Below are 25,154 nucleotides of genomic sequence, written 5' to 3'. Positions count from 1 at the left end.
CCACAGAGGGAACCATGTGTCACTGTGCCTATCTGCACCAGGCCCAGGGCTGAGCCAGAGGCAGACAGACACAGAGACAGACACAAGCCTCACAAGGAGGCCTTTATCTACACAACGACTAAACACCCATTCAGGGAGACGGCCACTACAGCCTAGTATCTGTGTCCTTCTGCCTTAATGAGACACCTGGGGCACAGTTACCCTACAGACAGAGAGGGAGGGAGGGTGAAATGTGGTACTCTGTCAAATCCCAGGTGTGTTAGTTAAACAACAACCCTTTAGTTACATCATAAAACTAGTACATTTATTTTCTACAGCAGATTATGTATTGTGGGGAGAGAAATACCAAGTGGATGAAGTTGTTAATAGCCCTCTTGCTGAGTTTGGCTGGACCCAATGACTTTGTTACCTCTAGATAAGGCCAAGTCCAGTTTACTGGCCCTGAGCCAAGCATCTCACTGTGCACTATAACCAATCCTACTGAGACACAGTGAAAGCCCCTGTTAAAGCCTGAGTGTATGAGAGTGTTTGGGAATCATTACAGCCTCATTACAGGCTGTTGTTGAGACTGGCAGTTCTATACTGTGCTCATCGTTTTGCTAAAGGGGGAGACCCTTACAACCATCTCTCTAGCTTACCTCGTCTCCCCCCTCGATCCTCATTATAGGCTGCTCTGGCTAGGCTAATGATCAGTGAGCCATGGGGAGGCTGGGGGGCCTTGGGGGGGGGGGGGGGATACAGAGGCATTCTACTTTTGATGGAGCCCCTAGTCTCTCCATCGCTCCCCTCAGCCAGACTACTGCTATTAACAGCCCAGGCAATTATCTTAGTCTTCACTAAGGCAGATTAGCCCTCTTCTCCCTCATCTTTCTCTCCTCAGATTTTTTTCACAAACTCTTTCTTATCTCTCACTCTCTCTCAATTTGTCTTTCCAATTGAGTTTGTCCGTTCCTCTTTTCCATTACATGTATACTCTTCCCTCTCCCCTTATCTTACATTCTATTACATTTTCAATATACAGTACATCCTGGCAGAAAGGAGAGACAGAGAGATCCCTGAGTACAACCACAGAGAGGACAGAGAGTGGAGGGGAGTGAGAGAAGGCAGAGTGAAGAGAAGAAGGGAGAAGAACAATAAAAAGGAAATACCTGAGGCTGCATTTAAGTAGGGGCCAAAAGCCAAAGAAACAGCAAAAGTCATTTCTAAGTTCTCTTTATTTTTTCTCATTTTCAATTTGTAACCGTCAGCCAAAAATAGCAGGACAAGAAGGACAAGTGGTTGGTTTGGGTGTGTGTGTGTGTGTGTGTGTGTGTGTGTGTGTGTGTGTGTGTTTCACAAGTGGGCTACCGCTTAGCATCCTTTAAACAGCTGCCATACTAGTCTACTGTATGACTGACACCTTTCCTTCTCAATGTGAATGTATTATGGGTCTAGTCCCGCCAATGGGCTCCCAGAGAGACACTTAATGAGTTGAGAGAGAGCAGCAACCGTTTCTCTCCATCTCTCTCACCAACCTTGCTGGGAGAGAAAATGTGTTACTGATCAATTATTCAAGGAGAAATGGGGTTGGGAGAAGACAGGAAAGAAGAGAGGAGGGGCTAGAGGCGAGTAGAGGAGCGGTAGAGGAAAGAAATTAACAAAGGGGACTGGGATGACTAACTAGTTTAGAGAGAGACAGAAAAAGAGAGAGATAAAGTGGAGGTGCCATTTCTTTATAACCCCGTTCTGTCTTCATCTCCCCTCTCTCCCTCTCTCTCCTCATTTTAACTACTTCTCTTCCCTCCCTCTTTCTCTCCCTTTCTCTCCCTTCCTCTCTCCTGCTCTTGCTGGGAGATTCAAAGAGACAGACAGCCATGGACAAGCCTATTCCGGGCCTCTGGGGAGAACTCATCCAGTAGAAGCTATTCTCAAAGTCTGATCTTAGTCCCTCCCTCCCTCCCTCCCTCCCTCCCTCCCTCCCTCCCTCCCTCCCTCCCTCCCTCCCTCCCTCCCTCCCTCCCTCCCTCCCTCCCTACCACACACACACACAAACATTGTACCCTACATTCCTTTTCCATATTCACACTTCCCCTCCATCCCTCAATACATTCTTAAACCCAAATAATTTTCTCAGGGAGGGGTTGCACCTGACATGCCCTGAGGGTTTGTCGGCTTAGAGTACTGATGAAGTAGAATATAGTATGGGGTTATTAGAGTACGACAGCACCCTCCATATAATAGATTTTGTAGACTTATTAAAATATGCATGGGCACATTTCATTATCCAGCTTGCTCAGAATCTAGTCTAATGGCTAGAATATAGCCTAAACCATGCCACATACCAGGGCTTCATTCAGAATCAGAGCTGCTCTGCTGCTGTGGTGAGACTGCTGACAGCTGTGGACACAGGCTCTTTCATTTCCCCCATCAAAACCAATATGGGGCAGGTGTTGCTTCTTTCAGGTCCGTTGCTATGGCTATTATGACCTTTTTAGCCTCGTGTTATCTCAGCCTCAGAGTCTGAGCGATGCTAATGTCATGCTGTTACGCCTGACAGGCTTCGATAATGCATTTTATTAAAGCCATAACGTGGGTGAGCAGGCCAGCTTTATATCTGATCAGGTAGTTTAAGAGCCTGGCCTGCACAGATCTAATGGCTCTGCTTAATACAGTCATGTCCAATTCAATTCCCTGTGAAGCGTGTTTGTGCTCGTCTACTCCAACCATTTCACACCATTATATCTAATTGACCTTATAAGCCCATGTCATCCACGCTGGTAAATATTGCCACGTTATTGCATGTCACAACCAGCTAAATTCTAAAGATTGTCTACAGAGACGGGCTTTTGTTTAATGCAGTGCATCTGAAGCATGGTAAATGGATTCGGTTCATTAATAATGTAATCCTTTATTTTATATAGCGCTTTTCATACAGAATCTCGCTTTAAAAGAACATACAAAAATCATTCAGGGAGCTGGCAGTTCATGAGAGATGGTCTTCCACAGCTGGATGATGATACTGTAAGTACAGGAGGCAGCATCTGTCTCTGAAATTCACAGCTACTCCTCCTCTGTAGGTAGGCTGGAACAGATCCACCACCAAAAAGTGTAGCACTCACCTGGATGTAAGCACCTGAGTAACCACCACACCTCAGCAGTAATCAGCAACAGCCTCCTATGAGGCGAGCCTCTGTCATCCCCTCACACCACAGTCTACATCCTTCCAGAAACCGGGGCTGGTGGAACAAACAGTTGGTGAATCGTTCAAATTTAGATTAACCAAGTGAACCAAGCAGGCCTGTAGAGATTTACTCTGAGGAAACAGTTAGCACACCATGGAGACAGAGCTCTTGACATCCCATAATGCTAATCATGCCTTTATCACTGCATATGGTTCAGCTGATGCTGTGGAGTTCAGTTAACCCCTCAGACACACACTGACTGACCCGTAGTCTCCCCATCTGTACGGATCTAAGGTCAGTTGTGCGCTTTTCCATGTAAGATGATCCTAGATCTGTACAGCAGGCTAGCCCAAAGCCCTAGGGAGGTAGAAGTTGCCCTTAACCAAAGATCGAGGATCAGCTTAACCTCCCCAAATCCTGGCCTTCACCATTAAGGTTGGATAATGTAAAACTAACCTTCGATCAGTTTCTAGTGTCCACTTCCTCCCATCCTGTGAAGGAGGAGTAGTGCAAGTAGTGCTCATTAAGCAAAGGTGAGATAGGAGTGTCTGCTTCTCTGTCTCTGATCCTCTACGGCTGCAGTTGTCTCATTAGAAGACTTCAAACGACAGAGGAATGGCAACCCACAATATCTTTACCTTCCTCTCCTCTCATCTCTCTCCTCACTGGTGTTCCTCTCATCTTTACTGTCTCCCACTCCTTCTCCTCTCCTCTCCCGTTCCACTTGTCCCCTCACATCTCCTCTCTTTGGAGCTAGTGTCTGGAACACACAGGCAGATGTAATCAGTATTTATACTGTCTGTGGACAGGTCTGGTACAGAGGAACAAGACAATAGAGATTGTTGGAGGATTTTATATTGTACTTTTCATCAAGTACTGTACAAAATGTCTCTTGTTGTAGACGTGTGTTGTTGTGAGTAGCAGGGTATCCCAGGCAAAGCAAGGCCACCACTCACTGTAAGAGCCAAAGGTATACAGAGTTTGGCAAACCATCATTCATGTTGGCACCAATCATTCAGTGACAATAATACTGTAATCCACAGAAGGGCTTACCAGGAAGAACTTCCAAATTCCAGGTGGAAAGGAGTTGGAGCAGAGATGGATTTGTTTGAGCTCACTTTAATCCATTGTTGAGGACAATTTATATTGTAGAATTCAATTGTCTGGGAACTACTGGCACCCAATGAAATTCTCCATCTCAAATCGTCAGTGTAACTCTGCCCATGTCTCCACACAATGTGTGAAATACAGCTGAGCCACCACCAGGATTATGATTTAGCATGATTAGCAACTCTCTCTGACTTATAATAATATGGTTAAAGGTTTTTATCTTCTTAAATCAATGTCTGCGCTATATTTATCAGGAGAGTGAGAGAACAGTGAGAGAATGGGGCTGTGCAGCTGCGGAACAAAGGAGTGTTGAGGAGAGGGCTGTGATCCACCCTGTGGCAGTATGCTGCCTGGCTGGTAGAGAGAAATTAGCTGGGAAACGGTATCCTTAAAAACCATCCATCCCCGCTCTCTCTCTACACTCAGACACACAGCTATATATACCCACTCACAAGCCAAAAATACTAGAAGTGTTCACAGAGATACGCCTCCACAGCACATACATAAACACACACACATACATAAACACACACACACACGAAGTACATACAGTCCCTTACTATTAACACCACATAGAGCACACGGTCAGCCGTTATGCCTCACCCATGATCGCTAAAGAATGCCAGCTCCACCCAGCCCAAAGCATTGTGTCAGACAAGCATGGGACTGTAACACTCCATAGATGCTTAGCAAAGCATATACATTTAACTGCCATACTGCATGAATGCTGCCAGTGTGGAATGTTGGGACTGTCATGCTCTTATTTTAACGTGAATAAAAACAGTACATGTTAACGGCACAGTCGTGCTGCTCTGGTGTATCAATAGACATTGGAGCAGGGTCTGGTGTATCAATAGACATTGGAGCAGGGTCTGGTGTATCAATAGACATTGGAGCAGGGTCTGGGGTATCAATAGACATTGGAGCAGGGTCTGGTGTATCAATAGACATTGGAGCAGGGTCTGTTGTATCAATAGACATTGGAGCAGGGTCTGGTGTATCAATAGACATTGGAGCAGGGTCTGGTGTATCAATAGACATTGGAGCAGGGTCTGTTGTATCAATAGACATTGGAGCAGGGTCTGGGGTATCAATAGACATTGGAGCAGGGTCTGGTGTATCAATAGACATTGGAGCAGGGTCTGGTGTATCAATAGACATTGGAGCAGGGTCTGGTGTATCAATAGACATTGGAGCAGGGTCTGTTGTATCAATAGACATTGGAGCAGGGTCTGGGGTATCAATAGACATTGGAGCAGGGTCTTGGGTATCAATAGACATTGGAGCAGGGTCTGGTGTATCAATAGACATTGGAGCAGGGTCTGGGGTATCAATAGACATTGGAGCAGGGTCTGGGGTATTACAGTTTTTTTCGATTGCTAAACGACAGTGGGCACAACTGGAGTCACATGTGCAAAACTCTAACTACAGTCTGCACTACCAACAGTCACCTGAGCTAAACAGTTCACATCACCTGCAAAACTCATTCCAAGCAACACAACTCTTAACACATGGCTCAAAACACGCTCAGTGCAGCCAAACACTATGCACAACCCTCACTGAGATAACACACACTGTCACTCAGAACACACTGTGAGTAAAAACACTAGAATCAAACACCAATACAGAAAATACAAACTTTTCATCTTTACAGTTTGAACAATTTCAGTGACTTCATACAAAGTAATGTTTTCTTCAAAGAAAAGAGTGACATTCTTTCACATGATTTATTAAAATTTTTAGAACATAACAATTCTTTAAGGTAAATGAAAATTAGCAGTTAGCTTCAATAGTCAGAATTACAGTAATGAGAAAAAAAAGGTAGAAACTAAAAGTACATACTGTAATTTGAACAAATAATTGAGGGGCTAATCCTGCCTCTCTCTAGCATCAGGCCACAGGTTTTCTTCAACATCACATCTAATGTTTTCTCTTGCCATGCACCTGGGGAAGAACCTTCTGGAGTGCCTTATCCATCCCTGGCAGTCCTCTGGACTCGTGTCCTCACATCCGGCACGCATGGCTTCCAAAAGAGACATTTGGTCATGTGGGTGGTGACCAAACACTTTCCACCTCCAGAAAGAGAAAAACTCCTCTATTGGGTTGAGGAAGGGTGAATATGCAGGCAGGTACAAAACCATAAATCTGTGATGTGCTGCAAACCAATCTGTGACAGCTGCAGAGTGGTGAAAAGCAACGTTATCGCAAACTATGACAAAAACTTGGGAGTTTCTTACTGGCTCCCCCTGTTCTGCTGGCACTAGCTGAGCATAGAGCTGTTCTATGAAAGCTATAAGCCTTTCTGTGTTGTATGGGCCAATGAGTGGTGTGTTGAGAAGCAAACCATCATTGGCCATTGCAGCACACATGGTGATATTCCCCCCCCCTTTGGCCTGGAACCTCCACAGTGGCCCTTTGACCTATAACATTCCTTACTCTGCGCCGTGTTTTGGCAAGGTTAAATCCAGCTTCATCGATAAATACAAATGAATGTGGTCTTTCCAGTGCTTCCACCTCCATTACTCTCTGAAAAACAGTAAGTGCACAGTTTTACTGTAGAAATGCTAGTGTTTTTTTTTACTGTAAATATTTTGTATAGCTGTGTGCGTAACCACAGACGTCTTACCTGGACATATTGGTATCTTTGCTCTTTTACCCGTTCACTGTTTCTCTCGAACGGTACAGTGTATAACTGTTTCATTGTAACTTGGTGTTTCTTTAGGACTCGAGCAATAGTTGTTGTGCTGACAGAATTAACATTTTCAAATATATCATTATCAGCCAGCACTCTATCTTGAATCTCCCGCAGTTTTATTGCATTGTTGACAACAACCATGTCAACAATAGCATTTTCCTGCGCATCAAAATATTTTTCCTCTTCCCCCTGTTGGGGGCAGCCTTTGGGTCCTGTTGTAAAAATATATTTTACAGTCAAACTTACTGTAATATCTATCTGTGTAAATATTCTATAATTGCAATACAAAATAGATTCCTGTAATGTTTTCATTTACTGTAAGGATGTAACTCTCACCTGTTTGCATGATGGAAAATTCGCATTACAGATGCCACTGTGGATCTTTGCAGATTGGGTTGCACCCTCAACCCTGCCTCTCTCAATGAGAGACCATGGTTCACGACATGGTCTATAAGTGTAGCCCTTACTTCATCTGAAATAACAGCTCTTTGTCTTCTTTGTCTTCCTCCACGCATCCGCCCTCTCCCTGCCACCCTTCTCCCTCCACGAACCCATCTTCCGTGTTCCATTTCCAAAATGAGTCTTTCTGAGCTCTACCTATATACTGTAATATGTGTGTGTGTTCACTAACAAGTCTAAAACAAGACACCTGCTTAGCCTTTCAGCTGAAATTGCAATCAGCAGTGTTTGAAAGGCACAAGGCTGAAATCTATTCCGTTTTGAATGTGTGGTTCACAGTTTTGACAGCAGTGTGTTAGCATTTGAACAAAGTGCTGTAAATCCACAGTGTTGTGCAGGTTGTGGTTAAAGTCATGGGATAAGTGTGTAGAGTTTTGAAAACTGTGTTCAGGCAATGAAAAACAAACTAGAGTTTGGTCCACATGAACTGCTGCTGTGCAGACTGTAGTTAGAGTTTTGCACATGTGACTCTAGTTGTGTCCACTGTCGTTTAGCAATCGAAAAAAACTGTAATAGACATTGGAGCAGGGTCTGGGGTATCAATAGACATTGGAGCAGGGTCTGGGGTATCAATAGACATTGGAGCAGGGTCTGGGGTATTGGGGACTTTTGGAATTAAGAACAGGTGACACACTCAGGACAGAGGGTGAGGAGAAGGAACAGTCTAACCATGTTGTTTTAATACCCTCTATTTCTGGCTTCTCCGGCCCTTGTCCTGATGCTCCAGTCAAACATTGGCTGTTAAGACTGGTATCATTCTGACACAGAGACACATATCTCTTCCACAGGACAGCTCAGCACACAAAGCCAAGCTGTCTCTCTGTGAAGCAGATAAAAGAGAGGACTTATTTTTATCTTTCTATTACAGTATGGCACAGAGCATCAAAATAACACAAGAGATAAGTTCCACACCAGGGGGCACTGAGAATGTGAGGGAGGGTCAGGGGGGTGTGGGGGTTGTGTATGTGTGTGTGGCGGAGGGGGTGTTCTGGGTAAGTTGTGTAGACAGCATTGAGTTGTAGTGAGATACTACACATCTACTGGATTGTTATTCAGTTTATCATAAAACCCACCAGCTACTCCATATCAGTCCATAACTATGACCTTACTAATTTCCTCTCTCCCTGACCCTGCAGAGCCTCTGAGCAGCGTGTCCTCCCTGGAGGTGCACTTTGACCTCCTGGACCTGACAGAGCTAACCGACATGTCTGACCAGGAGCTGGCTGAGGTGTTCGCTGACTCTGATGAGGAGAACCACAACGAGTCCCCAGCAGGTTAGACCATTTTAAGATACTCAATTAATCAACCAATTAACCAATAAATCTACTAAATTAATTAACCAATTAACCAATCAATCTACTCAATTCATTAACCATTGAATGGTGGATTTGACAACCTCTGTGTTCTCTAACCAAGACGACCCTAGTGTGATGGACCTGCTAAAACGTTGTCTTTGTTCGCTTTGAGAGAACCATTACCCAAATTGCCTAAAAACTCTGTCCACTAGACAGACTCATTTACATATCACCCCATTCTGTAGTATACGACCCCATTACATCAAAATCTAAAAGGTTTAGCTGATAGCAAATGTGTGTGTGTGTGTGTGTGTGCGTGTGCGTGTGTGTGTGTGTGTGTGTGTGTGTGTGTGTGTGTGTGTGTGTGTGTGTGTGTGTGTGTGTGTGTGTGTGTGTGTGTGTGTTGTGTGTGTGTGTGTGTGTGTGTGTGTGTGTGTGTGTGTGTGTGTGCGCGTGCGCGCCCGGGTCTATAGAGCACTCTAATAAAAATCTTACAATTGTGTTCTCTTTGGCTGCAGGGAAAGGGACACTTGGGAGAACCCAATAAAACTTCAGCAGCACGTTGGATTGAACATTCCTCTGAATTCTTACTGCAATTCAAGCAGTTCTTTATATTTTGTGATATTGACCAAGATACAGTATATTCCTGTTATGCGTCTCTGGGAGATTCTCATTTCAGTTTGTGCCCATGTCAATGTTGATAGTTATTGGCACCAGATCCCAGGCTGGGCACAATAGACTACGGTAGCATAGTGCTAATTAGCATAAGTTAGAGGGGAGTCTGATTAACCTGTGATCAGGGACGCGTCCGGGCCCAGCAAACCGCCCTCCTCACAATCAGAGGTAGCAGGAAATCCATCCCATGTATTACTTATGATCCATAGCCCCATGTTTCCTGCTGAGAGGGAGAACGATCCTCATAGAGCTCCACATCATCACTCTGTTCAAATGCTTTACGCTCACACTCTCACCTCATCTCTCTTTAGAAGAGATATGTGTGCACTCTCAGGAGCTGACTTGGGAACAGTACTCATATGTTCACTTTACAATACACCTGTTCTAAACTTATGCATGTTCTCAGCATGGGGAACCACAGAGAGCAATGTTCAGCTCTATGTGCGGGATATTAAAATGACCTCACAAAGGTGCACTTTAAGAAATACAACAATCTTGCTTAGACATCACCCACACTCCTTCTCCTTACCCCCAGGATGGACCCATGCCAATTTATCACATTACTCCCCATAAAAAGGTATTGTGTTTCTCCCTTGTCTGACCTTAGCCCGTACGTCAGGGGTTCCGAAACTTTTTTGGCCCACAACCACAATTTGATAGTGGAAAATTCTCACGACCCCAACCATGTGAATTTTTTTTTTTAAATTAACAGCCAATGTTAGCCCCAAATAAAAACGTTATGGCAGTCAATTGAAAAACATTCTAACAGTATTTTTGATTGTCTTCTCAACTCACCATCACATACATTTTATGTGGGGCTATGACAGTCATCTGCAAATTAGTCTGACATAATGTATATTTTCTCACTACCAATAATGAGATGGGTGTACTTGATACATGTGGCGTCGGAGTATCTCAAAGTCCGGGGACACATTTGACAGTGCGCACCTCATTTCTGCTGTCACATCCAACCTGGACCGATATTTGGTTATAATGCAGACGTGAGCACAGAATCCAGCTTCATACATATATAAGTTGGCAAAGGGTACCATGAGTTTAATGGTGCTTTTAAGACATCTGGGAACTCAGAAAAAAAACAAGGTCAAATAATGATGTCAGTGATCTTCAGGTCGGAAAGTCAGAGCTCTAAGAGGCCAGAGTTCCAGAGTTGGAATTCCGAGTTGGATGACCATTCAAAACAATTTTTTTCCAGTCGGAGCTCATTTTTTCAGTTCCCAGTTCACTTGATCGCACTGAAGTCGGAATTCCCAGTTGTTTTGAATGCAGCATTAATGTCAGAGGGAGATGGCAGGGTATTCCCTTTTAGTCAGGAACCAAAACTCCTCTGTAGTGATCTGTGAATGACAGCTTAATCAGCCATTCAATTTCCCTTACCAGCATGTCAATTGAGCAAGGATCACAGTCAAATGGATTGAGAAGTAGGTGCCAAAGTGCTCTTCCAAGCGTTGGAGGTGAGTAGTCATCACTTGTGTGGGACACTTACTGATGCTGTTTTCTGTTAGAAAGGGAAGGGAAGGGGGCATGGTTCACTTTTGAATGACTCTCTCCAATAAGAATCCTTTCCTCTGAATCTACTGATTCGGTCACTCATCTGTAGAAGGTTTTTGAATTTCCCCTGCATGCCTGCGTTCAGTTCGTTCAGTTTCCCAAACACACACACACACACACACACACACACACACACACACACACACACACACACACACACACACACACACACACACACACACACACACGCACACACACGCACACACGCACACACACACACACACACACACACCCACACGCACACACACGCACACACGCGCACACACGCGCACACACGCACACACGCACACACACACACACACACACACACCTACAACTCTCAGGCTGCTTTAAACACTGCATTGTGCAGTACCCCAAAAGCTCCTCCTAGAATAATCCCGCTGAGGGGGAGGATGAGGAGGCACCTGACTAGGTAGATCAGTGTGCTGGGGACCCCTAGTGACAGAGAGAGGCGGGAGGCAGAGAGGGGAGAGGGAGCATTAAAAAAGGGGAGCGGGAGGGAGAAAGGGAGAAACATGAAAGAGAAATACATGAGAGGTGGTGATTCCCTCTCCACCGCAGCAAGGTTTCCCATTTCTCCACAAGAGACTGATGGCTCCCTGAGCTCCAGTGAATATGCCAGATATCCTGACGGCAGGACCTCACCACAGGGCTTGTGCGGTGAGCACCACAGCCATAAAACTCACAGGAAGAACAACAGTATATCCCCAGCCATCCAGCTATAGCCTCTGATAGAGTGCAGCAGTTTTACTGACGATTCGGACAATAAAAAGCCCAGCAGGAGGAATAAGCAGCGTCGTGTGATGACCATAATCTCAATCAGTGGGGTGATACTGTCGAGGAGGTCAGGGACCGTGCTGAGATTTTAGGTGTTGTATTAAGACCTATGGCTGGTGAATGGGAGTCAGGACTAGTGTACTAAGATAGCAGAGTGGTGGTAAATGGGATCAAAACACCAATAATATTGTCTCACTGTGTAATACAGACCCTGATAAAAGTGTTTATTTTCACATCTACACAGTGCATTCAGAAAGTATTCAGACCCCTTGACTTTTTCCATATTTGTTTACGTTACAGCCTTACTCTAAAATGGATTAAACTATTTTTTCCCTCCTCAATCTACACACAATATTCCATAATGAAAAAGTGAAAACCTTTTCTTTTTTTGCAAAAGTATAAAAATAAAAAACAGATACCTTATTTACATAAGTAGTCAGACCCTTTGCTATGAGATTGCGAAATTGAGCTCAGGTGCATCCTGATTCCATTGATCATTCTTGAGATGTTTCCACAACATGATTGGAGTCCACTTGTAGTAAATTAATTTGATTGGACATAATTTGGAAAGGCACACCTGTGGCAATGCATGTCAGAGGAAAAAACACGCCATGAAGTCGAAGGAATTGTCCATAGAGCTCCGAGACAGGATTGTGTCGAGGCACAGATCGAGAGAAGGGTACCCAAAAATTATGAAGAATTGAAAGTCCCCAAGAACACAGTGGCCTCCATCATTCTTAAATGGAAGAAGCGAGACTCTTCCTAGAGCTGGCCGCCCGGCCAAACTGAGCAATCGGCGGAGAAGGGGCTTGGTCCGGGAGGTGACCAAGAACCTGATGGTCACTCTGACAGAGCTCCAGAGTTCCTCTGTAGAGACAGAATAACCTTCCAGAAGGACAACCATCACTGCAGCACTCCAACAATCAGGCTTTTAGGGTAGAGTAGCAAGACGGAAACCACTCCTCATTAAAAGGCACATGACAGCCCGCTTGGAGTTTGCCAAAAGACACCTAAAGGACTCTCAGACGATGAGAAACAAGATTCTCTGGTCTGATGAAACCAAGATTGAACTCTTTGGCTTGAATGCCAAGCGTTATGTCTGGAGGAAACCTGGCACCATCCCTACGATGAAGCATGGTGGTCGCAGCATCATGCTGTGGGGATGTTTTTCAACGGTAGGGACTGGGAGACAAGTCAGGATTGAGGGAAGGATGAACGGAGACAAGTACAGAGAGATCCTTGATGAAAACCTGCTACATAGCGCCCAGGACCTCAGACTGGGCCGAAGGTTCACCTTCCAGCAGAACAATGATCCTAAGCACACAGCCAAGACAACGCAGGAGTCGCTTCGGGACAAGTCTCTGAATATCCATGAGTGGCCCAGCCAGAGTCCGGACTTGAACCCGATCGAACATCTCTGGAGAGACCTGAAAATAGCTGTACAGCAACACTCCCCATGCAACCTGACAGAGCTTGAGATGATCTGCAGAGAAGAGTGGTAAAAACTCCCCAAATACAGGTGTGCCAAGCTTGAAGCGTCATACTCAAAAAGACTCAAGGCTGTAATCGCTGCCAAAGGTGCTTCAACAAAGTACTGAGTAAAGGGTCTGTATACTTATGTAAATGTGATATTTCAGTTTTTTATATTTAATACATTTACAAAAATGTCTAAAATCTGTTTTTGCTTTGTCATTATGGGGTATTGTGTGTAGATTGACGAAGGAAAAAAACAATTTAATCAATTTTAGAAGGCTGTAACATAACAAAATGTGTAAAAGGTCAAGGGGTCTGAATACTTTCTGAATGCACTGTATGTATGCCCCTTTACATTATGTTGAATGGGATAAAGTTGGTCTTCCTCCACTGTGATCTACAGTCAAATACTTATTTCCCTCATTAAAATACAAATAAATTTATAACATTTTTGACATGCGTTTTTCTGGATTTTTTTGTTGTTATTCTGCCTCTCACTGTTCAAATAAACCTACCATTAAAATTATAGACTGATCATTTCTTTGTCAGTGGGAAAACGTACAAAATCAGCAGGGGATCAAATACTTTTTTCCCTCACTGTATCTGCATTCAGTAGATGTATGCTGGTTTGCATCCTATATTCATTGCCAAGTAGCTCAAAGTGCTTTGTCATTGGCTGGTGTTTTCTCTATTTCCCACTCATAGATCAGACAGTGACACTCTGACTCACTCCAGCAGTGACACAATGTGCTCAGATATGAGTGTGTTTTGCATGCAGAATCAAGAAGGGATACAGAGATACACATACCCATGCAAACACACACACTCATACACACATGCATAACTAACGACTACAGCTGCTCTCTAGTGTCCAGGCCAGACTATCCAGACTGTACAGCTGCTCCCCAGTGTCCAGGCCAGACTATCCAGACTGTACAGCTGCTCCCCAGTGTCCAGGCCAGACTATCCAGACTGTACAGCTGCTCCCCAGTGTCCAGGCGGCCAGACTATCCAGACTGTACAGCTGCTCCCCAGTGTCCAGGCCAGACTATCCAGACTGTACAGCTGCTCCCAAGGGGCCAGGCCAGACTATCCAGACTGTACAGCTGCTCCCCAGTGTCCAGGCCAGACTATCCAGACTGTACAGCTGCTCCCCAGTGTCCAGGCCAGACTATCCAGACTGTACAGCTGCTCCCCAGTGTCCAGGCCAGACTATCCAGACTGTACAGCTGTTTGTGTGTGTGAGAAAGAGGGACTTGTTTATCAGGGGTTGGTGTTATATTACCCAGGGAGGACAGGAAACATCTCAGTTCTGTTACTTCCTTGTTATATCTGTGTTCCCTTAAAGCTCCTTCAGTATCACCACCTGCTCTAATGATAAATAACAAGCTCTGTAGCCAGAGGTATAGAGTGTATTACAGTGAAGGAAGAAGGTGGCTTGCTTTTACAGTAAATGGATTGTCTAACTGCTTATCAAGGTGAAAGGATCTGAAGACCTTGACATGGCTACATGAAGGGAATGTATGGGTGGATAATGTGCATAATATGTATATAGACTGTAGTCTGTAAAGGTAGAGTGGCTGGGTACTCCATAGGAGTGTGTTGTGAACCTGGGGGGGGGGGGGGGGGGGGGGGGGTAAGAGTAGATTGGCTGGGGAAAAGCGGGTGGAGCTGAAGGTGAGAGAGGCTGTTGGGGAAGAGGGTGAATGGAGGGTTAGTCAAAGGTACAAGGGGAGAGGGGAGGAAGGCCAGGGGGAGAGTGGGATAGTGAGATTGGTTTGTGTGGGAAACGGTAGGGGAGGAGGAAAGGAAGATAGGGGAGGCTGAGGGAGTTCACTCTGAATGCAGTCCTGAATTATTTATTGTTCTCAGCTGGATACAAGGCTAGGACTCTCCTGAGTTGTAGATACTGTTATCATCATCAGGCCTTAAACAAAATGACTACACACTTACACATTATTTATGTATCCCTCTTATTTTCTTCTGTTTTTCCACTTTTCCATCCCTTTCCTTTATTTTATTTTCATTTCTCTCCTCTTTAACTGTATACTGGACAGACAGGGGTAATGAATGTTGTGTGGGCACTTATGTTTTGGACACCTGCCAGTCAGGACAGCCCAGGGATCAGAGTTGGCAGATGAGATGGTCAGAAGAAATGGAGGGGATGGGGGGGATGAGGAGGGGATGGAGGGATGAAGGGATAAGGAGGGGATGGATGGATGAGGAGGGGATGGAGGGATGAGGTGGGGATGGAGAGATGAAGGCCAGAGAGAGTTAGAGTAGTGAGGGAGGACCAGAGGAAAAAGGGAGGACAACAAATTAGATAAGCTAAATGTGTACAGCTGCATTGGTACAGCTCCCTTCTGTACAGTCAGTATCTGCATCTTCTCTGTGTATGTAAAATAGATATATAACAAGAGATGACATACCAGATCTCTACAGAGACTACAATACCCATTATGACCATTATCACCTCAAAGATAATTTTTAAACTACAAATCCCAGGATCACTTTGACCACCTTAAAACTCATCTGAGGAGGAGTGAGGCAGTAGAATGGAGTTGCCCCTAGACACTGATCTATGGTCAATTTTGTGTGCCCCCCCCAATGGTTAAGATTAGTATAGGGGGAGGGAAAGCTGATCCCAGATCTGTGTGGAAGTGAGTCATCTCCTCTACAGTGTTCTCCGGGAGAGCCCAGGCTCTGACAGTCACACCCTGTGATGACACAGGAGGACAGAGAGAGGACACTGCAGCTCTTATGGTCACCACTTTACCAGAGATAGTCACTGGCTTGGTGGTCTCATTACAATATACAGTAGCATATACCCTTTTGCTGCCTTCAAATCTGCTACCATTGAAGGGGGATGGGCAACGCATGGTGATGTTTCCAGATCGATCCAATCTGTGTGTTTTGATGCTGTGGTTCCTCAGTGTTAACAAGGCAGGTTGAAGCTTTCCAAGCAGACAAAAATAACACAACCACCCACTATACTGTAGCAGCAGCTGTGGGCAAGACTGGGGGAAAGCTATTCCATTCAGGGTAACTGTAGTAGTCTTGCTCATAAATCTTTAGGAGTCCACTGGGGCCTCTGAAAGGACTGCACAAAGAGGGGCACCATAACTGACGTCCCAGTCCCAACATGAAACACACACACACACACACACATTCACACGCGCGCATGCACGCACGCACACACAGTAACCAGGTGTAACACACATACACACACACACATTCACACGCACGCACGCATGCACGCACACACACACAGTAACCAGGTGTAACACACACACACGTACGCACACACATTAACCAGGTGTAACACACACACACACACACACACACATTCACATGCACACATGCACGCATGCACACACACACACACACACACACACACACACACACACACACACACACACACACACACACTCACATGCACACATGCACGCATGCGCACACACACACACACACACACACACACACACACACACACACACACACACACACACACACACACACACACACACACACACACACACACACACACACACACACACACACACACACACACAGTAACCAGGTGTAACATACACGGTACACACAGCGTGTTGGCGCCATACTGGCATTGTGCTTCCCTGTGGTTTAGGAGCCTTTGTAGAGCACAGGCTGGTGTTTTCTGTGGACTTTGTTCTCACAGCAACTCACAGGTTGTGGAATCTGATGGAGCCAACAGCACAGAAGGGCTTATTAGACAGAGGGGTTTAGTACAGCGAGACAATGCAGACATGGTGGCTGGGAGGCAGGGAGGGAGGCAGGGAGGCAGAGAGGCAGAGAGGGAGAGAGACACTACAAGAATGAGATAGAAGGGGGGGGGTGCCTTTGTGCTGATGGGGGATTGAGTTAAGGAAATTGTATTTGGATTGTGCAAACATAACTGAGTGAAGCTGCATGAACTAAATTATATTCTGAACTAAATGGGAGGACTCTCAAGGGAGTTGGTTATGAGTAGGTCCTGAGCAATAGGGAAAGGGGTGGTTGGGGGTCCTGATATGAAGGTCTGAGGGTAAGGGATGTTAAATGAGAGATAGATAGAGGTGTGTGTTTGTGGGGTGAGAGCCTCATCCTCTGATCTGTCTCTGTCAGCATCCTGCAGGGAGAAGATGAGGCTTCTCCAGCATCCATATTCATAGAACTGTCAATCACAAAACCCTGACCAGGGATGGGCTGACTCATACTGCGACTATAGCATTCTAGTCATACACAGACATAGACAAGGACACAGATAGAGACATACTGGTAGAGATGCAGAGACACATCATGAAAGTAAGGATATACACACACAAGGACCAGCGGTGGCAGATACAATGTTTAATTAACAAGCACTCAGGATGCTGAGGAGGCTCTTGTCCCTCCCATTAAAATCCAATGGAGACACCATCAATCTTCAGGGATCAATACCGTGTGTGTGTGTGTGTGTGTGTGTGTGTGTGTGTGTGTGTGTGTGTGTGTGTGTGTGTGTGTGTGTGTGTGTGTGTGTGTGTGTGTGTGTGTGTGTGTGTGTGTGTGTGTGTGTGCGCGTGCGAACATACATCACTGCTGGTTTATCTATAGTTACAGCATTTAACATAGAGAGTGAGAGCTGGGACGTGCCTTATGATTGGACAGTAATTGCATTGATCTGTGTGCAGTAAAGGAGGGTTAAAACGCTACACCTATTAATCCTGTGATCTCTGTAACAATGAACAGCACCACCAAGTGGTGTAAAGATGCAGTGCTTCTTTATTTCATATGCCCCTTCGTATGACCAATATTCGTGTGAACTTGCTTGACACCGGTCCCTTTTGTGCACTCAAGGACATGCAGATTAACACATATGAGGGGAGGGGGTTGATTCAAGATTAAAGAGAGCGGGGAGATAGACACAAAGAAAGAGAGGTACAGTAGGAGAGAGACAGAGAAAGAAAAAGTGTAGTAGTGGAAAGTGAGGGGGGGGAGAGGCAGAGAAAGAAAGGATGTAGTAGTGGAAAGAGAGGGAGGGGGGTACAGGGGGAGAGAGAAAGAGAAAGGTACTCGGGGAGAGAGACAGAGAAAGAAAGGGTGTAGTAGGGGGAGAGAGAGAGAGAGAGAGAGGGAGATGTCGAGGGAGATGGAGTGCAGTAGATCAAGTGCAGCATCCTATTTGCCAAAACATTTCACAAACACATTCCTCTGATGTCATCACCTCATCACCTAAACACTAATCAGCTCTCATTTCTACTCCCCTTAGTAGTTAGCGAACCAATCATATTCTCTATCCATGATATCACCACTCTATAAAACTGAAGTGGTAGAATCTCTATCTAGCATGCTGATGGCTATAGACCAAAGAGACACCGGAGAGCTGTGTAGTGGTTCTATGTAGTGGTTCTATGGTGGAGTTCTGTTGCCCCGAGACACTGAAAAAGTGTGAGACAAAAAAAAAAAAAAAAGTGTGAGACAAATGTCCGTGACAGCTAAAACAAGCAGCCATTGTGAGCATAATGAACTGGAATAACCAGCCAGCAGGCTAAATGGAGCTGATGATTGGAGGAGAGGTGACCATGTGACTGTTTTAGAGCAATAACAATGACCGGAGAGGAGATGAGAAGCAGAGAGAGAGATCAAACTAAAAGTATCTATAATCTACTACACACGTAGGCACATGCACACACACACACGCATGCACACAGCGCTCCTACTTTTCTAAACTCCTCCATTTCTCTTGGGATTCGGTGTCTTTGAGACACATACATGTATAGGATACACATTAACATACACTAACGCATACTCAGTTCACTGCACACGGCCTACTCTGACAGAGTACTTCATAGTTTCATCTGCCTCTATATTCAGAGCAACTCTATCATGCTGTAAGGACCTTTTCAGAATCCCAGAGGAATAGGCCATGTGGAGCTGCATGAACTAAATTCTATTGTTCTTTACTGTGTTTGTGATCGGGATGCCTTTCAACCATAGCCAATTGATCTATTATACAGTAGGGAAACAAACTGCACTCACTGTACCACTGCGTGCTGTTCTAAACTATTTTTGGAGAGCCTTGGGAAAACATAATTGAGTGAAGTGGCATAGAGAAAGGAAGCTTTTAGAGGCATTAGGTGACTTCAGGGAGTTGACAGCCCCTGCTGACTTGATTTACTTTGTTAAATGAGTTACAGTATGGTGACCATTGGGGGAGATAGCAGGTAGACTAGCGGTTAAGAGCGTTCCACAGGGATGCTGGCCCAGGTTGATTCCAATGCTTCCCCCAGTTGGGTCAAGTTGGCTGGATGTCCTCTGGTGGTGGACTATTCTTGATGCACATGGGAAACTGTTGAGCATGAAATACCCAGCAGCGTTGCAGTTCTTGACACACTCAAACCAGTGCGCCTGGCACCTACTAAAATATCCTGTTCAAAGGCACTTACATATTTTGTCTTTCCCATTCGCCCTCTAAATGGCACACACACACAATCCATGTCTCAATTGTCTCAAGGCTTAAAAAATATGTAATATTTCTTTAACCTGTCTCCTCCCCCTCACCTACACAGATTGAAGTGGATTTAACAAGGGATAACAATAAGGGGTCATAGATTTCACCTGGTCAGTCTATGTCATGGACATGTTCCTAATGTTTTGTCCACTCAGTGTATATGATATACGTGACAGACAGGAAGGTGTGGAAACTTAATCCAGGGCCTCTGGGTTACGTGGTCAGCATGTTTGAGCTGTATAGAGCGGTTCACAACATACATGTCCCCTAAGCTGTTTTTTTTCCATATAAAAATCAGGATACGTGAGAGGCGTGCACTTTGACCTCACCTTGTCTGTACATGAGGTTTATGTGTGTGGTTAAGAGACGTGCATGTCTGTATGTGTGTGATCCATAACTTACTCACCCTCTCATCACATGTATGTCATGTGCATAGCTTGACCCTTCTCCTCATTATGATCCCCAGGCCACCACCAGCCACCCCTGCCCAGAGGAGGCTACATGCGCTCCCCCTCGTGGACCCGTTGCAGCAAGGCTGAGCCCCCCAGGGAGAGGAAGCACCACAGCGACTCCGACACCACCGCAGGGCCCTTAATGAAGCTGGAGAGGCCTAAGCAGCCTTGAGAGCCCACGGGTCTCGGAAAGAGAGAGGCCCAGAGCGGAAACACCGGGAATGGACACCGAGACCACACCAACTGCCCCAACCCCTGCGCCGGGCACTGAGACAACCATGGTGCTGAAGACACTACAGACAGACTGAGCTCTCGATGCTGTGCACTGTATTATAAACTTAACATGAAACGACGGCTGTGAGTGAAATACACAGACACACACATGCAAACACACACAAAATGACACACGGATATCTGCAAAACCACACACACGTACACACATGCTATTTATTGTGTTTTCCATGCAAGGGGTTCCTCTGGCACAAACACTGGAGGGCCAGTGTGCTTTTTGAGGCTTTGTTTGGGATGAACAACAGGGTATAAGGCTGTCCCAGTGTGGGGAGAATGCTTAGTTAAAAGCCTCCCCATCCCTACAGCATCTTAGGGGTGGGAGAGTAGGCTTGGAGGGGTGGGACGGACCCTGACATCTGTGACAACCTCGGCTACAAAATATCATGTGACAAAGTTAACGAGAATACCCACTCCAGTCAAACAAATGACTGGAATATGGACGTCATTATGCGATAGTACAGCAGGCAATCTGGAAGTCTTCTTTGTAATTAGAATAAGAGTCCAACCTGAATCTATTGCACAATGTTCTCCCTTAAAGTGCCAGGGCCATCTGCTCTCTGAATGACTTTCTTCAGGCTTTCTGTAGGTTGTAACTAAATGGAGGCAATGGGCAGTGTTTCAGTGGGGCCACTCTCTATCGCTCTCTTTTCTTCCCATCCTCTCCCTCTCTCTCTTCTTCTACCTCTCTCTACCTGAGAGGAAACCGGTGTGGCCACAGTAAACTAAATGTATTTGCAGATATGATATGAGATACGACAGCAGCCCTTCTCACCAACATTACATTCAACACTGTGGATCTTGTCCTTTGCCAAACCAGGTGATGTGGGGATGGGTGGTGAGAAAAATAAAGAATTTCATGCAAACAAAGTGAATTTTCTCTGTGGGTGATTTTTGTATTAGAGCACTAACCAAACATTGTGCAGCTGTAGGTTGTCTGATAGGGTATTATGAACAGCAGTCTGAACTTTCCATTATTTATGCTCAACAGACCAAACAAACAAACTCTCTCAAATTCCTACCAGGAACACTGTGGAGGAAGAAAAACAGCATCAGCAACATGAAAACAGTTCAATTCAAACCACATTTAAATACTTCAGAGTACACACTTAATCACACAGTGGACAGAGAAGTATTGAATAGCCAAAATGTTTGAATGTTCAAAGGAATAACTTTAATTTACTCTTGTCAGCTTCGCCAAAATCAATGGGCTCTGGCAGCTCTGTAGAGGTTTAAAATGTCTGCTTTTTAAATGGTGACTGCAGGTTCCTAACTGAGCAGATAGAGGGCAGAACAGAATAAAGTGGGGAATGCAGATAGACTTACAGTCATACACATATCCATAAACAACTTTATACCATGGCATTGTTGAATAGTCATTTCTGATTGGCTTGAAGTACATTCTAGAGCGTGCATTGTTTAAGTGATAATGCCCAAGATGCTGGTGTTTGGAGGATATATTGGTACAGGTGCTGTTAGGCCCGAGACGAAGTGGAGGGCCGGCAAACTGTGCCAATATATCCTCTAAATACCGGCTTCTCGGGCTTTATCACTTGTATACAACGGGTTACCAACATATTATGGGCTCTCCAGAGGGTGGTATGGCCTGCACAACGCATCACCAGGGGCAAACTACCTTCCGCCCAGAACACCTACAGCACCCGACGTCACAGGAAGGCCAAAAAGATCATTAAGGACAACAGCCACCCGAGCCACTGCCTGTTCACCCCAATATCATCCAGAAGGCGAGGTCAGTACAGGTGCATCAAAGCAGGGACCGAGAGACTGAAAAACAGCTTCTATCTCAAGGCCATCAGACTGTTAAACAGCCATCACTAACACAGACAGGCTGCTGCCTACAAACAGACTTGATATCATTGGCCATTCTAATAAATGGATCACTAGTCACTTTATTAATGCCACTTTAATAATGATGTTTACATATCCTGCATTACTCATCTCATATGTATATACTGTATTTTACACCATCTATTGCATCTTGCCTATGCCACTCAGTAATTGCTCATCCATATATTTATATGTACATGTTCTCATTCCATCACTTTACTTAGATTTGTGTGTATTAGGTAGTTGTTGTGGAATTGTTAGATATTACTTGTTAGATATTGCTGCACTATCGGAACTAGAAGCACAAGCATTTCGCTACACTCTGAATAACATCTGCTAACCATGTGTATGTGACCAATAACATTTTATTTGATATTCAAATAATAATTGACAATTTCATTAAAAAATGTATTTTGATTAATTTATTCATACTATTTCATACTTCCACAAGATACAGTCCCAACACAAATCTAGGGTTGCTACCCAAGCCGGCTGGTCGTTCGTTCTATTGGTTCTGTTGACAGAGAAGCAACCCAGTTGTTCAGCCTTTTTGTTCTGTATCTCTGACAGAGACACAACCCAGTCGTTCTAAAAGTTCCATTGCCATACTGGCTGGCAACGTCTTATCCCTTGCTTGCTAGCTAGCCAACTACGGCTAATTTACAGTCACATCAAAAGAAATGCAGCCAGAATAACAGAAAAGTAGCCACATTTATATGAACCATGTATATAGGAACCACAGGAGGCTGCTGAGGGGAGGACAGCTCATACTAATGGCTGAACTGGAGTGAATGGAATGGTATCCTTGGCAGCAGATAATGGGGATCCATAAGAAATACTAATAACATTTAATTTATTCAGTTGCAGCCATTACTATGAGCCCATCCTCCCCAATTAAGGTGCCACCAACCACCAACACACAGAGGCATGGACTGTGTACATGTAACTGCCAAAATAAAGGAAACGCGAGGAATGAGTAAATGAGTAATACAAAGTCTATAGAAAGCAGGTGATTCCACACAGGTGTCCTTCCTGAGTTCATTAAGCAATTCAAATCCTATCATGCGTAGGTTCATGTATAATATTGCTGGGAAAGCCATTCTTTTTGGCTACCATCCACAGGGCAGGAATGCTCACTGAATGGTTTGACGAGCATTAAAACGATGTACACCATATGCCATGGCCATCTCAGTAACCAGATCTCAACCTAACTGAACACTTATGGGAGATTCTGAAGCAGCACCTGAGACAGCATTTTCCACCACTATCAACCAAACAATACCAAATTATGGAATTTCTCATGGAAGAATGGTGTCACATCCCTCCAGTAGAGTTCCAGACACTTGTAGAATCTGTGCGAAGGTGCACTGAAGCTGTTCTGGCTTGTGGTGGCCAAGCACTCTACTAGGTCACTATGTTGGTGTTTCCTTCATTTTGGCAGTTACCTGTACACTACTGTATATAAAGCAACACAAAATGTGCCCCCTGTCCCTATGGAATGGGATTTCACATCCAGTATAACTAGTGGCACAAATACTCCTGATTTAAGTCATCCTTACAGCATTCACACTGGGACATAAAATCAAGAATTTATTGGTGAATGTCAGACGTTGATAATATATCACATAGCAAACTAAACATTTCTGGATGTATTTTAGTGTTGACTTTTTTTTTTGTTGCATTGAAACAGTCAAATACACATTCCTTATAGTACTTTAAGCAAGATCACTAGATAAACTGAGCCACGAGAACCAGCAGTTAGTCAATCAGGCAGAAAAGCAGGATTGGACTTTAAACACAGTTCAGGCTACACCAAGACATCTGGAATGTACTGTAAAAACGTTGTCTTTTTTGTTTACGCTGACCCACACAACTAGGCGTAGAAACATATTGTTTTATACATATGGTCCGGAGTGTAACAATTCTCATTTTCAATATAAATCCATGTAGGTAATTCAAAAACTGTCAGAAATACTGAGATTGAGTAAGGTAGTGACACCTTTATTTTCAGCAGTAAAAGGTAAAACAAAAAAAAAACTTCAGAAAGTGCAATGCAGATCGGTACGACACCATCTCATTACTTCTCCAAAACCCCCAATACCCTCTATTCTGAGAAGTGGAAACCAAAACCCCTCTACAGGGTTTCTCCAGGGGCGTGGGAGTAAGTATGGCTCAGCTGGCGTTGCTATGGAGATATATAGTACCAGTCAAAAGTTCGTACATAGGAACTCATTGAAGAGTTTGAAATGATTTTTTAAAACTATTTTCTACATTGTAGAATAATAGTGAATATATGAAGAGGACAAGTACATTAGAATGTCTAGTTTGAAAAACAGACGCCTCACAAGTCCTCAACTGGCAGCTTCATTAAATTGTACCCGCAAAACACCAGTCTCAACAACAACAGTGAAGAGGCGACTCCGGGATGCTGACCTTCTAGGCAGAGTTGCAAAGAAAAAGCCATATCTCAGACTGACCAAAAAAATAAAATATTAAGATGGTCAAACGAACACACACTGGACAGAGGAACTCTGCCTAGAAGGCCAGCATTTCAGAGTCACCTCTTCACTGTTGTTGTTGAGCCTGGTGTTTTGCGGGTACTATTTAATGAAGCTGCCAGTTGAGGCGTCGGTTTCTCAAACTAGACACTAATGTACTTGTCCTCTTGCTCAGTTGTGCACCGGGGCCTCCCACTCCTTTCTATTCTGGTTAGGGCCAGTTTGCACTGTTCTGTGAAGGGAGTAGTACACAGCATTGTACGAGAGTTTCAGTTTCTCGAATGAAAAAGCCTTCATTTCTCAGGACAAGAATAGACTGACCAGCTTCAGAAGAAAGTCTTTGTTT

General features: G+C 44.6%; 1 protein-coding gene across 2 annotated transcripts in view; it reads left to right on the top strand.

Moving 5' to 3' along the window:
- Positions 1-21,337, top strand: part of LOC110526474 (dysbindin domain-containing protein 1) — a 36,997-nt gene extending 15,660 nt beyond the window's left edge. For both annotated transcript variants that reach the window (XM_021607471.2, XM_021607472.2), the window contains exons 3-4: positions 8,562-8,699; positions 20,189-21,337. In XM_021607471.2, coding sequence (XP_021463146.1) covers positions 8,562-8,699; positions 20,189-20,346 — 296 coding nt within the window. In that variant the 3' untranslated portion in view covers positions 20,347-21,337. The remainder of the gene's footprint in view (positions 1-8,561; positions 8,700-20,188) is intronic.
- Positions 21,338-25,154: the final 3,817 nt, after the last annotated feature.

Source organism: Oncorhynchus mykiss, chromosome 6 (assembly GCF_013265735.2).
Source record: "Oncorhynchus mykiss isolate Arlee chromosome 6, USDA_OmykA_1.1, whole genome shotgun sequence".
Classification (NCBI taxonomy): domain Eukaryota; kingdom Metazoa; phylum Chordata; class Actinopteri; order Salmoniformes; family Salmonidae; genus Oncorhynchus; species Oncorhynchus mykiss.
This window is presented reverse-complemented; position numbering and strand designations above follow the sequence as displayed.